Here is a 13,798-nt window from a genome sequence, read left to right on the forward strand (position 1 = left end):
CAAACACTATCACTCAGTTTCACACACATCTGTTTGACAGTTTTTTATTGAAGTAGTTCATTCATTTGATCAGAATGTCTGAGGACATTTTCATTGCTAAACAATACGTCTGTTTCGTAAATGCCCTGCGTAGTAGTGCGACAGCAACCTGGTTGATCATTAGTTTGTTTGTGCTGTGACAAACGAATGTTGCGTAACAGTGCCCGGCTGCTATGAACAGTCAACGTCCACTGGCAGGTACCTGACAGAACCAGAAACATCAAAACCCTTCAGCATGCAGTGACGACCCCAGGTTCACGGCACCTGTTCAGAACGCTCAGTGTCATTTGTGCTCACTGAATGTCAACTGGAAGCAAAAAAAAAGACTCTACAAATACAGATTAAATGTGAGGTCATTAGCATAGAGCCTTGTCATGAATATGATTACATAGTTCAGGCTTAAATCCTCCTTAGAACATTTGTTCACATTTAATCTAGAAATGACAAACACTGTCTCTTTATTCTTCATTCATCGTCGGGGTGGTAAACACAAATATACAGATTAGTCATGTTAATATTCTCTTTTTCTCATTCCCCTTAACAACTCTTACTGCTGTCCACACAAATACTTCTATTTCACACTTTGAATGGATGAGTCATGAACAGTATAACATTTTTAGACTGTAGAGTCAGTGCTGCTGAGGAACCGTAATACAGCCACAGACTTGCTTCTAATGATGCATAAAACTTGAAATACCAAACGCATATTTTGAGCTACAAACAATACATTGGGGACTAAGATAAGGGTGAAAAATTATGAACACAATTACATAAGTACTCCAGAGTTTGGAAAATTGTGGCTCTTAAAAAAGATCCAAACGATCTTCGTGCAGTCTATAGAGAACTTGGTCCCAGCATGCATTTAGCCTAGCATAGCACAAATACTGAAAAAGAATGAGAAACCAGGGGCCTGTGAGCTCTCTGTGCACATGAGAAATTGTATTTGCTCCAGAAAAATCTGGAAACCTGGATGCAAACACATTCCCTGTGATCAGGATGGATCAGGAATGCAGCAGGAAGTGGTGAGAATTGGAGATATGGTGCCGTTCTTCTACTGGACCTTGGTGACGGCCTCGTGGATGGACTCGGCCACGTAGTCGATGTTCTTGGTGGTTAAACCGCACATGTTGATGCGACTGCTCGCCATTAAGTAGATATGTTTCTCCTTCACCAAATATTCCACTTGTTTGGCTGCAGGAAAATCACCAGATACTGGTTTAAGTTTTACTGACTGTGTTTGAATCTTTTAAAGATCTTTTTAAAATCGACCCCCCAAAAACTAAAACAACTTGGATACCATGAAATTGTTTGTTAAACTGACCAGTGGAATGTGCATTTTTACAGAGCTGTGATTGTGTGCAGAAGGAAGTGATTGCTGTACTCACGGTTGAGGCCTGTGAAGCTAAACATGCCGATCTGGTTTGTGATGTGGTCCCAGGTCCCTGGTGTCCCCAAAGCTTGGAGCTTAGCTTTCAGCTGAGACCTCATCAGCAAGACCCTGTTAGCCATGGTCTTCACATTCTCTTGCCTAAAGTCAGAGAATGAAAACACTCTGCATGTCTGATATCGACTGCTTTTTAATATTGCCTCATGCACAGGTATGAGTCATCGTTTAATGATGCTATTTTACACTTACCATTCACTAAAAAGCTCAGGTGAGGTAAGAGTGATGGTGACAATGCGAGCTCCTTGAGACGGTGGGTTGGACCAGGTGATCCTGACAATCTTCTCCATCTGGGAGAGAACTCGTTTCAGGTTATCTGCATCGCGAGCCACAACGGTCAGGTTGCCCACACGCTCGTCTGATGGGACAAAAACATGTCACAGTTAAACAATACAGCAGCTAATACCTGTTACCTGATGTGTAGGTGCAGTATCTGATAAACAGCTCCTCCTCTGGTGAATCTGAGACTTGCTTAATTTGAATTTTGTGGCTATTCCTTTCAATTTAACAGAGTTTTTGATGTATTCTGTGCACATTATACTCAGCATAATCTGAAAATAAGACCAATGTATATTAAGATGACTGGATGACTGAGAACCTTCACAGACAGATGTATATTAAGGTTACTCTTCCTGCAAAGTTTAATCCCTGCAGTTGATTTATCTTGGGATTTTCTGTAGATTCATACCAAGCACACTTTACACACAGGATCACTCACTGTAGAGTCCGAAGTTCTTGGAGAACGACTGGGCACAGAACATTTCAAAGCCCGAGGAAACAAAGTAGCGCACCGCCCAGGCATCTTTCTCCAGACTACCTGAGGCGAATCCCTGATAAGCCGAGTCAAAGAACGCAAACAGCTTCCTCCTCTGGGAGAGAACCGGATAAAAGATCAAAGGGTTATCATACTGAGATAAACACTGTGCATGCAAAATAATATCCTGTTTAAAATGACACCTTTTTGCCAGTAGTGGCAGTTCAGACCACAGTACAGACAATTTGTATATGTTTGCATGCACTTTATACGCATGTTACCATCATAACTTCAGCGATTTGTTTCCACTGCTCCTGCGTGGGGTCTGTGCCTGTCGGATTATGGGCACAAGCATGCAGGACAAAGACTGAGTGCTCTGGACAACTCTGTGGGAAACGGAGATATGAAGAAGCAATGTGAAACCCAGAAGACCAAAATGTAGTAATAAGTGAACAGTATGCTGCCACGCAGTACTTACTTCCAAGTCACCAAGGAAGCCAGCCAAATCAAGGCCTCTTTTCTCCGCGTCCCAGTACCTGTACGGACGAACATCCTCGAAGCCAGCGCTGCTGAACACAGCATTGTGATTTTCTGAGAAAAACAGTAAGAAAAACTCTGAGGGCAGCGTTCGATTTTTATCATTGCTTTCATTAGATAAAAGAGTGAATAATGCTTTTTTAAATACTCCTCACATCCGACCTGACAATACAGCCAGGCTCACTGATAACATGCAGCTGTAAGAAGACATTTATCAATAGAACACTTTATCAACAACTACAGTTTAAAGTCTGGGGAAAGTTCACAAAACAACCTGTAAATTAAAGTCCTCTACAGGTGTGTGCTACTTCACTGCTTGTTTGTGTGTGTGCTTGAATGTACCCCAGGTGGGTGCAGACACATAGATGGGTGTTTTGGTGTTGTTGCTCCCATTGTAGAACCGCCTTAGAAACTCTGCGCCTATCTTCAGAGCACCCGTACCACCCAGACACTGGACAGCCCCGACCTGGCAGTGACATTCGAACAGTCAGTTTAAATGTAAAAACATTAGAAATTCAAAGAGTGTCGTTTGGCTTTTGACTCCACAAACCCTGTTTTCCTGGATGGCAGGGCTGTTGTCTCCCAGTACTATTTTGGAGGCTGAGGATCTGAACTCAGGCAGGCCCAGGATTGGCAGGTACTCATGGTTTAGCCTGTCATCATGCACAATGATCTTCTCCACTTTTTTCACCACCGGCAAAACCCAGGGCTGGCCTTCATCTGTCCGATAGGCTGCAAGGAACAATGCGATTTAATGTTAAAGAAAAAAGTGAAAGAATGGCTTAATATAGTAGGAAGCGGCCCTTCCCTCCTGCATTGATATGTTGTTTTTTTAGTGAGTTTTAAGCAAAAAGAAACCTCTAAGTAAGATTAAATATAACATTCCTTAAATTGCTCAGTAAACAGATACAGCAGACAGAAGTGGTTAGCTTGCGAGCTTAACACCTGTACCTTGGTAATCCTGATGTTTGTGACTTTATGGGACTCTTGAGTCATAACAGAAGTGCAAAGATCACAGGGTTTTGTGACAGGCGCACTTTCAATATCTGTTGGGTGATTTAGCCAGGCGATGTCGATGATCTACCTTTTTCTCTCTGTTATGTCCACTAGCTGGAAAGGCACTGATTATCTGTAATAATACATCTAAATTAAGATCTAGGGCCGGTACTATAGTCACGTGTGACTGAAAAGTCACAGAAAAGCAGAAAATCCTTACAGTCAAGGATCTTTTTCAGATCTCTGTGTTTTTTTAGGTAGAGAGAAATGTGTGGCCTACATTTCCCAGCTGCCATGTAGCAGCTGACCATCTGGAGAAAGAAAGGGATTACGAGGCCTCAGCCTCCTCTGCTAATCACAGGACTCAGGTATCCTTGTCCTGCCAAAACAGAGCTAAGCGATCAACGCTTCTCACACTGTTCCTGTGCAATTCAAGCAGCGAAGAAATGACTCCTTGCAGAGAGGTTAGCACAGAAAACAGCTGCTCTCAAGGACGAAATGTGGCAGTGGTTTGTTTCGGAGAGAAGCACGACTGAGCTGTAATAAATTTAAACTCCTGCTTGTTCTTGTGTAATGACAGAACAGTAATCCAATCAGCTGCCTGGTCTGCTGAGTGAGAGGTGCAGGATAGCAGAGGACAGAGATGATTCAGCTCTCAGTGTCACACTAATTGCAGAACAAAGATATATTATCAACAGAGCTGCAATCAGTAGTTGGTGGGTGTGTGATGACTGAGCAGCCTGTAGCGCGGCCAGATTAACGGATACTCACAGTCTCTATGTTAATCCGAAAATGAATTTAAGCAATAGCAATAATTACAGCACAGGTGAACCATCACCATTCTGGACTGCCTGGTGTACTAAACTGATTAAAGTTACATCTAGATAGCTTCTGTTTCGATTTTACAGCTCAGATATCAGTCAGCAGGCTGTTTTAACTATTGCTGTGCTTAGTTTGAGGCTAGCAGTCAATTTTGTGTGACTTTCTGATTATAATGACAACAACTTGTTAGAAATTCATATGAGGGCACCATCATACAAACATAGATGAACTCGGTGTAAGACAGGCTGGAGAACCTTTCCCTCTGGGATGCAATGAATGACTGACAACAATGCACAACTTACCTCCTACTCCGAGGTTCACCTTATTTGGAAACTGGTCGTTATTGAAATCCTGCGTCAACTTGAAGACAGCCACAGGGGCAGCCTGGGGGACTTCAGAAAATAGCGACATTTTTTAAAATAAATATATATATATATATTTATTTATTTGTTTACTTTTTTTTTTTGCACTGTGGGAGGCTGCGGCAGCACGAAGAGACGAGCTGTCACTTGATCAGCTGGCTGAGCGGGATGATGGAAGACTTTCACCTTCAACTTGGATTTGGTCACTGCAAAGTGGGTGTGAGTGGATTTACCAATAGAAATCGCTCTCGGCGTTGATCCCTGTCAGTTCAAAGGTCAATAAAACAAACGCACAGGCGCTGTTGCCCAATGAACGCCGCGGGCAGGGGATTGACAAATCCTCTAGCTAATGTGTGGGGTTGAGGAAGCGTCACTGCGAGTGGGCGGTGCATGAGATTAGCGCATTTAATTTCTACGCCACAAGGTGGTGCTATAAACCTGCTTTAAAGCTCATATCTAGAGCATCTAAACAGAGCTTTAGTTGGCATGACTTGGTACAGAAAGAATTCTTCCATTAATAAATAATAGAACACAAATTAAGGTCAGAGCTCACAGACTGATTGCTGTATCATCGTCACATCATAAATGTAAATACGAACTCCGGCTGATCAGACAGCTATCACGCTTAGGTCACCACGCTCTGCAGACGAATATGTGCAAGTGTCCTAATCTGTTCTGTCCTGAGGGCCTAGGCTGAGCTGTGGTGTAAACACACTGGCTCCTCTGTGCTCTCCCCACAGCTGTCTGCAGGAGCTGAAGTGGTTGATAAATGAAGGCCACTCCAGCCTGCTCTCCGGGACCAGGAGGGCGACTTTGTGGGAAGACAAGACTTAGTTATGTTTTCTGTCTGGTATAATAAGAGTGCAGTTGCACGGCTCGACTTTAGTTTTTGTAGTTCAAAAGTTTCGCATTATGACAAATGATGGGTTATAAAAGTTTATGTGGGGTGAAATTAAATACACATATTTTTCTAGTACTGAAGTGCTGGCTTTGAGTGTTTTCATGCTACTTACATCTTTTTAAATAAATTATTTTCTTTTTTCTATTTTGTTTAACTGTAAGCCATTTTTAACATATCAAATTAAAAGATTTAAAACATGAACAATACAATCAGATGTTCCCATGCACTGATGGACTGTTATAGTTTAAAATGCTCATTAGAGTACAAAATACAATTTAGCTCCACTTTCTGCATGGACAACATAAAAATCACACTTACATGTCTTGGGTAATAATTTGTAATGTGCAACAATTTGCACAAAACGTATTTTAAGGAAATATATTTTTAACATTAATTTCTAGATTAGGAATATTTCTCTTCTCACATTAACAAGTGTGCATTTTAGCCTTTTTTGCAAAGGCATCCATACTATATTTGTAACAAGAAGTAACAAGAAGTATTTTGTGACAAACCAGTTATGTTGGTAATCTTATTGTAAGGAGAAGTTATATGTCATTAATTGCTGTTAATGTCTCTGACAGATAAAATAGAGAACACCACACGGACCAAGCCAATGTAGTTAAGACTGTGCTTATTATATTTCTATACTACCATTGGCTCAAATGACACCACCAAATCTGAAGCAGCTCACTTATAAACGCACTGACAACTGTCATCCTGCACTAGTTCTTCGTTTTTCTTTGTTTTGCTCCTGCAGCTTTGCTCTTTTTATTCAGTCCCAGGCCCATCTGCCTTGATTTTAGCTGCAGCAGGATATCTTCACTAAGAGGTTCTTACAGATCTCTTGCAAAATATTTGCCCAGCACTAAACAGAAGACAGACAGAGTTGGCAATGGTTATAATGAAACGTAATTGCTATAGATGATTTTCCCCCTCCCAGTACTTAGTGGAGACCACGAAAACAGAACGGGATTAAATACAAGCAGCAGAAATTTATTGTTATCATTAAATCATGTGATAAATATGTACACAGGTGTAAATAGTCTTAAATTGCTATAAGCTGATAATATACTGATATTATTTTTGAATATTGCTTCTGTTCCTACAGTTAACCAGGAAAAAATGCTTTAAAAAAAGTTTGTGGAATCCATTTATTCAAGGCATTCATGCTTTATGACTCAGAGAAGCACTACTATAGACAACCTTTTAGGTGGAGCAGTGGTTTGCTCTGTCTCCTCACATCGAGAAGGACTCTAGATTTGAACTTGCAGAGGCCTTGCTGTGTTTCAGTTTGCATGCTGTCCTTGTGATTTTGTGGGTACAAGAAGTACTGTGGGTGCTCAAGACAATTCCCAAGTATTTGTCTGGATTCTTGCATCCAGAGAAACTGAATCAACCTTCTGCAACACTGTAAGCATTCCTCCTTATACAAATGCATGGCTGTTATATTAATTAAGTGTGAATATGAAGTAATGCTTTTGGATATAAATTTGTCAAATTTATTTTCACAGTCTTCACCTCCTACCCTACCCCTCCTAATAAAATAAAATAAAATAAAATAAGATAATGATAATAACTAGCAACAAAGTCTAACTTCTGATCTTTCAGCCATGGACAAATCATTATTTAAGCCTTTTTATATCTTTGGTTAAGCCTTATGAACCCCTTACAAAAACATTCCTAGCTAAAGTGCTACAGTTAATCCCACACCTTGCTATCACACAACACCCAGTTACTATTTTCCCCAGTGTTTTGTCCCACATGTTGCTAACTTTCCTCACCACTTGGTCCCACCCCCACTCATCTCCTCACTTCACGCTGACAGTAGATGTTTTCATTCTTTCCAACCAGGTGAGGGTGTCTCATATGTTAGCTATCACTGTCAGCTCTGCAATTATGGGATTTGAGCTCCCTTAGAGCAAGGCTTGGGGGCCTGGGGCGGGGCTCAGTGTGTGCATACAGAGGAGGCCCAGGGCCACGATCTGGGCTGTGATGTGAAGCGTGAGTCAGAGCAGGGAGTGACAGAAGTAGCCTCTAGCAAGACAGTTTCTCCAAAGAGAGTGTGTCACAGCTAGATCGATCAATTACTCAGCCCAACGTTCACCTGCACTTTCTCTGCATTTCCCTGAGAAGGAAACACAGAACATTTGTTTTGGCATCCAGCAGAGTAACACAAATATGACAAAAAAGTCAAAGTGTGAATGGGGTTTTGTTTAATCTGATTTTTTTCTCTCTTTAAAATTTTGCATGCAGGTTATCAGCGCTGCTTATAGGAAGCTGACACTAAAACACACAAAGGCATTCAGGCACAAGACAGTCACATTCCAGCTGCGGTATCACAGAAACACAAACAAGAGCGTGTGCGCACACACCGCTGTGCATTCCTAGGGCAAAGTTTCAGCGCCGTTCACATGTTGCTCTGGCCCCGGTGTCTCTGGGTCAGAGAGCTGTGGTGAGTGACCACCTTTTTAGCTTCCCGCCTTGTTTGTTTTCTAAAGACAGTGTCATCAATTCTCTAACAAGGAACTAGACACAGCAACAACAAAGAGCACAGGACCTCCCTGTTGCTCCCTGAGCAGATCAGTGACTGACGGACCGTGCATGCAGTAATAGATATCAGTAATCTCTGTGTCAGACTACATTCCAACCAGGGTGCATGAGCGTTTGTCTGTGCAAGTTTAGGTTGCAAATGTCTTTTGTGCTCCATTTGATATCATGACATAAAATCTCCTTTTTTTGTGTGCATGCAGATTTCTACCCTGCTGACAAAAGATGACAACCTACAACTGGACTCAGTGAACTACCGTAGTATGAGCCACGAATACATCCAAGTGCAAACTTAGTTGAATTGTACTGGAAGATGCAAAATCTCAGACATCTCATGCCTAATATTGCTTTGACGGGGTCTGTATGTTCCACAAGTTCAAATGTATGGAACCCACAGTTAACAACATGGAGGCAAAAAGTAAACTCACTGACATAAGGGCTACACACCATTGGAAGAAGCCTGACAATTTAAGACTGCATGTGCCACTCACGCAAAATAAAACAACACCTAAGCACTAGTGAGCATATTTCAGATGGATAAGGTGATATATAGTCCTCTTGCACCTGACAATGCAGAAAAGGGCAAACTGCCAGTAGTTAGCTTAACACAACTGCTAGAAACAGATAATAAGATACAGGAACTCCTATATTTATTTTACATAACATTCTCCTGAAATTTGTCTTAATTAATCAAACATTTCCAAAAATACAGAGGTAAATTAAAAAAAAACATTAAAATGCCTTAGCTGTTTTGCTTGAGTATAAGTTGGTATGTATACATTCACATACAGTGAATAAGAAAGTGTACACACGGCAGTATGCAGTCTTGTGAAACATTCAGAGAAACTGCAGACAAACTAGAAAGCTAAATCTCAGACTCTACAGACGTTAATTAGCATGTTAAATGTTAAAGTTCACGACAGTACAATTATGAAAAGACTGAATGTGTATGGCTTATTTGGAAGAGTTTCCTCTTTCTAAAAAAGGACATGGCAGGATGGCTTAGGTTTACAAAGTTGGAGCTTGCACTCATTGAGTCGACATTGAACCCCTCTGAATAGCAAAGTATTGTAGAAACAAATGTGAGGCCATCTGTCTAAAAGCTAAAGCTTCGCTAAAACTGGGTCATACAACAAGACAGTGATTCCCGGCACAGCAGCAAATCCACAGCAGAATGGATGAAGAAGAAAAAAATAAATCAAGGCGTTGCAATGGCCCAGTCAAAGTCCTGACTTCAACCTGATTGAAATACTATAAAGGGATGTGCATAAATAAATGCCCACATGAACTGAAGCAATAATGTAAAAAAGAGTGGGCCAAAATTCCTTCTTAGCGATGTGAGAGACTGATAAAGTTAAAAAGAAAATTATAACTTCGAGTTACTGCTTCTAAAGGTAGCTGCTGAATCATTGGGTGTACTTTTTAACAGGACTGCATTTGGACTTTGAAGGAATATTAAAAATGGTTGTGTCTCATTGTTTTTCGCTGATGTGGCCTTCAAGCTGGGTGGAACCTCAAACACAAGGTCTACGTTGTGTTGTTCCACTTGATTGATTTTGTCTTTTTACCAACTCAGGCACTTTGGCTTTATACAAATATGCACGCTAAGACACAAAGACAGGAAGTGGAAGATGTTTTTTTACTTTTTTTTTTAACCCAAAGTACTTGCTTTTTTGTCTGGATTAGGTAAAGAGACACAAATATGATAAGTGACAAAGGAAACAAACTTTATCTTTCATGACTTCTAATTATGTTGTATATTTTGAATCCAGATGGGGAGACCAATTCTCCCTTTTGCTAGGAGGTCAAAGTTCAGGGTCAGCTACAGATCTGGGACTCTGTATCTTCATATATGAGGATGAATGCCTGCCAGCGCTGGAGCTTGTAGCAAAGCTGTCCGATTGAAGGCCTGGTCAGCTTTGATCCTAATGGTTAATCTGAGCATCAGCATTGCCAAAACCCGCTGCGTGCTGAAGCTGCATTGTTAGATATTTTATACAGTTAGTATTTACAAAAATGGGACTTTATTGATAACTAGTCAGATATTTGCCAAAACAGTCTGTCACTTTGATAGAAATACCACCGCGGTTGCTGGACAGATGCTAATATTTTCTCTCAAGGATGTTTACCTCTGGAAGCCAGGATGCACGCATACTTTTATTTTATGGTAACATTGTCCTTCCCAAGAGAGCTGTTACTGATTCAGCAAGTTAGAGAGAGTTCCTCCAGCAGCAAGCTGAACTTGATTCAACCTTTTGATAATTTTTAAAAAAAAATTTCACCAGCTCTAGCCAAGTGGGACAGCGTATATAAGCAACTAGAGGCACCTACATCCTCTCATTTGAAAGCCTGCCTCCCCGCACTGTCTTTATCTACATTGACTGCGTGGCAGCAGAGAGGATAAGCATATTTAGGTTGCTTGTTTCCTCCCAAACTACATTCCCAACACCGTAGATCATAGATATTACAACCCTTACATCCCCCTCTGTTCGCACTCATATATACAAACACACACCTGCTGGGGCAAGGCCGTCTGGGAGGGAATTACAGCAGCCTAATTTATGAGGCCCAAGGGAGGGCAAAGGGCAGGGGATCCAGACTGGCCTGACCTCACTTCCTCTTTTCATGGTCTCTAAGTTAGAACTGTGATACACAGAACAAGGTGTCAGCTCTCAAACAAATCACCCTCTCACTGTCTTTCAAACAAGACAGCTAATTAGGGTATCTTTTTTCCTAACCTGGTTAACACAATGAGCCCTGAGGGAGTGTTAACTATTATCATAGGCCTGCCTTTGTGGACTATATGGCTCTATCAGAGTCCAAAGTAAGTGGGTGAGAACAGGGTTTTTGCTGAAAAATCTGGCCCGACGCGGGCTCGCCTTTGGCCTCCTCATTTCCTCCAATGAGAAGGTGCTGTCATCCGTCACTCGGTTCCAGGCAGCGGCACAATAGCACAGTCTGGGTCCTGGCTACTGACACCACCACATGGGTTGCTGATAAGACTCACCTTCCGGGACCCAGAAGAACTGAGACATTACTGCCACACAACAGTTTGGTCCACTGCCATTCTTTCTGTTGACCATGAAATTAAAGGAAAACGGAAAGTTAATTATGAGCTACATGAGGCGGACACACTCTGTATCTGCTCTCACAATCTTTTCAAGTTTTTTTTTTCTGTAATGCACAGCCTCATTATTTACATATTACATGCCCTAATGCAAGATGATGGGGAAAGCGTCACACCCAGTTAAATAATCCTGTTGGACTTGTTGGACATTGGGGAAAACGCACTTGAGCTAATCTATTTTCCTAAAGTAGCAATCTATTGTTGTTATTGGCTGATTAAGAGCACTTTAAGACAAATGGATAGTCACACTTGAGTTCCTCATCACACACAGGCTGTTGGTAGAGCCTGTTAATAATCACCTCCATTGTAAAAGGATTGTAAGTGCTCTTCTACACAACTCTGTCAAGTCATAATTCTCTCATAAATAAACAGCTGTTTGCATCAACCAGTCAGACACAAAACCCAGAAGCAGCGATGATAAATGTTATTTCTTCAAACGTCTGGTCTGTGCTCTGTGCACCCTGTATCTCAGTGGTGTACTGTACACCTGCCCCTCTGATGCCGAAGCCCTGCTTCAGTATACGTTAGACTGCCAGAAATATGGAGATAAGGAGGGAAACAAGAAGAGACACGTTAAGCGCTGCTTGGCAAAACACTAACTTTGAAGAACTCACCAGAAAGTGAATTGTGCGGAGTGACTGAAATTTGACTCCCACGGAGGCAGAAAGCTGATCGGGTTTTTTTTAAGTTATTTTTCAAAATCCATTTAATTTTTTTAAGGCTTAGGCCTCTGCAGCCTGTATCCGCTCTGACCTCTGCTGTGGACTCGACCTTACCGAGGCTATCAAGACGATTCAGAAATGAAGATGATGTATTGGGGAGTCGCATTCACCAACGAGTCGCTCCTTGACACTCTCTGGGAGTCTGGGTTTTGTTAAAGGCAGGAAACAGACTCTTCCGCTCCGTAAACACGAGTCTTTACTTGGCCACTTTTGGACTGCCGGTGGCACGCGAAGCCCGTGATGATGGTCAGTGGGGGGCTTTAGAGGCCCCGCGCACTCTAGTTCGAAAGCGTGGTGACTCTACTCGGACCCGTGTACAAGTAATTGTTTTAACCGCGTAATCTCTTTTGGGGTATTAATAATTTTCTCCTAAACACTTTAAATAAAACAAAACAAAGCAACCCCCCCACACACACACACATCTATTACGCATTTATGTCTATGTTTGGTATTTTTAAATTATTGCACTCATTAAAAAGGAATGGGTAAATATTTGGGAAACAAAATGACCAGATTTACTGCCCTTTGGGTTGCTTTACGAGCTTCTATCACGTAAATTCCACCTAACTCGCGCAAACTTCCACTGTGTGGAAATTACTTTTCCTTATTAGCAAATCTTGATAAATTATTTAATGTTTAAATTTGCGTCCAAGCAGCACTAAGTGACCACTATATTTTTTCAGAGCGCACAGAGAGTTACTGTGGCCTAAAAGCTTTTCTTTTTTTCAGACTCAGTTCAGCTCTTGACTTAAACTACTCCACTTAAACCGGCCTTTTTTGAATAGACGTGCATCTCCATGGGAGGGGGTGACGCTATCCATTTCTAAACAGCGCCTTGTTGATGGTGAGCGGATGAGATTATGTGGACATGCTCTTCTTTTCTTTCCACACGGTTTGAGAGCAATGGGTCCTCAAACCCTGGCGCCTGGACCTGGCCAAAGATAGTCGACCAGAAGAGAGGTGTCTCGTTTCAGCACGTTTATCCCTTAAGCACAAAGGTAAATTAAAATGAAAGCTCATTAATTTACCTATAAATATACAATATAATATAATTGTTAATATAATATAATAATTATTATTTTCTTTCCTTGTAGCGCTTGAAGCTGATCATTTATTTATTTATTCAAAAAAGTTTTTTGCTTTCCTTTTACCAGTGTCAAGAGGAACTATTATTGTGGCCACATTTTCGTGGCCAAATCATCCTAAAACTTCCACAAATAAATAAGCCATAAATAATTCACAGACAACAATTTAGCACTGAGCATTCTTTATGCCTCTCACGGTTGCCGGATTCATCTCATTTCCCACACTCTCGTTATATGATATTATCAAGGAATTGCCGAGAGGGGAAAAAAAGATAGGCCTAATCTTAAAAATCGCCAATGCGATGTTGAGGGACCGTCCAAGAAATAAGTGAAATTCTTTAAAAATAATACATAAATAAACGAATAAATAAATATTGGTTCCGCCAAGTTAAGTATTTTTGTGGGCTATTTGCATTAAACTACACAACATAATATGCTTTGCCTAATTATTACAATTGTGGG

At 41.2% G+C, this 13,798-nt stretch overlaps 1 protein-coding gene across 2 annotated transcripts; it reads right to left on the bottom strand.

Annotated features, from left to right (window-relative positions):
• Nucleotides 1-30: 30 nt before the first annotated feature.
• On the bottom strand, nucleotides 31-12,629 carry got1 (glutamic-oxaloacetic transaminase 1, soluble). Of its 2 annotated transcripts, XM_042224603.1 has the most exons (10): nucleotides 11,410-12,629; nucleotides 4,895-4,984; nucleotides 3,325-3,506; nucleotides 3,117-3,240; nucleotides 2,716-2,828; nucleotides 2,519-2,623; nucleotides 2,202-2,352; nucleotides 1,676-1,841; nucleotides 1,425-1,567; nucleotides 31-1,230 (listed from the first exon to the last, which is right to left on the bottom strand). In XM_042224603.1, the coding sequence occupies exons 1-10, from the start codon at nucleotides 11,483-11,485 to the stop codon at nucleotides 1,091-1,093; spliced, it is 1,290 nt and encodes a 429-aa protein (XP_042080537.1). In that variant the 5' UTR covers nucleotides 11,486-12,629; the 3' UTR covers nucleotides 31-1,090. The 2 variants fall into 2 exon arrangements, with proteins under 2 accessions (XP_042080537.1, XP_005913955.1); XM_005913893.3 differs by lacking the exon at nucleotides 11,410-12,629 and having other exon boundaries at nucleotides 4,895-6,785.
• Nucleotides 12,630-13,798: the final 1,169 nt, after the last annotated feature.

This window comes from Haplochromis burtoni, unplaced genomic scaffold (genome assembly GCF_018398535.1).
Source record: "Haplochromis burtoni strain Fernald_Lab_line unplaced genomic scaffold, NCSU_Asbu1 Contig_7, whole genome shotgun sequence".
NCBI classification, from domain to species: Eukaryota; Metazoa; Chordata; class Actinopteri; order Cichliformes; family Cichlidae; genus Haplochromis; species Haplochromis burtoni.

Bases quoted from the DNA above. Each gene is read 5' to 3' on its own strand.
- got1 (XM_042224603.1), bottom strand. From the start codon at position 11,485: ATGGTCAACAGAAAGAATGGCAGTGGACCAAACTGTTGTGTGGCAGTA. The intron at 3,507-4,894 runs GTAAGTTGTGCA...TGTTCCTTGCAG, and splicing joins GGTGAACCTCGGAGTAGGAG to CCTATCGGACAGATGAAGGC. The intron at 2,353-2,518 runs GTAACATGCGTA...GTTCTCTCCCAG, and splicing joins AAATCGCTGAAGTTATGATG to AGGAGGAAGCTGTTTGCGTT.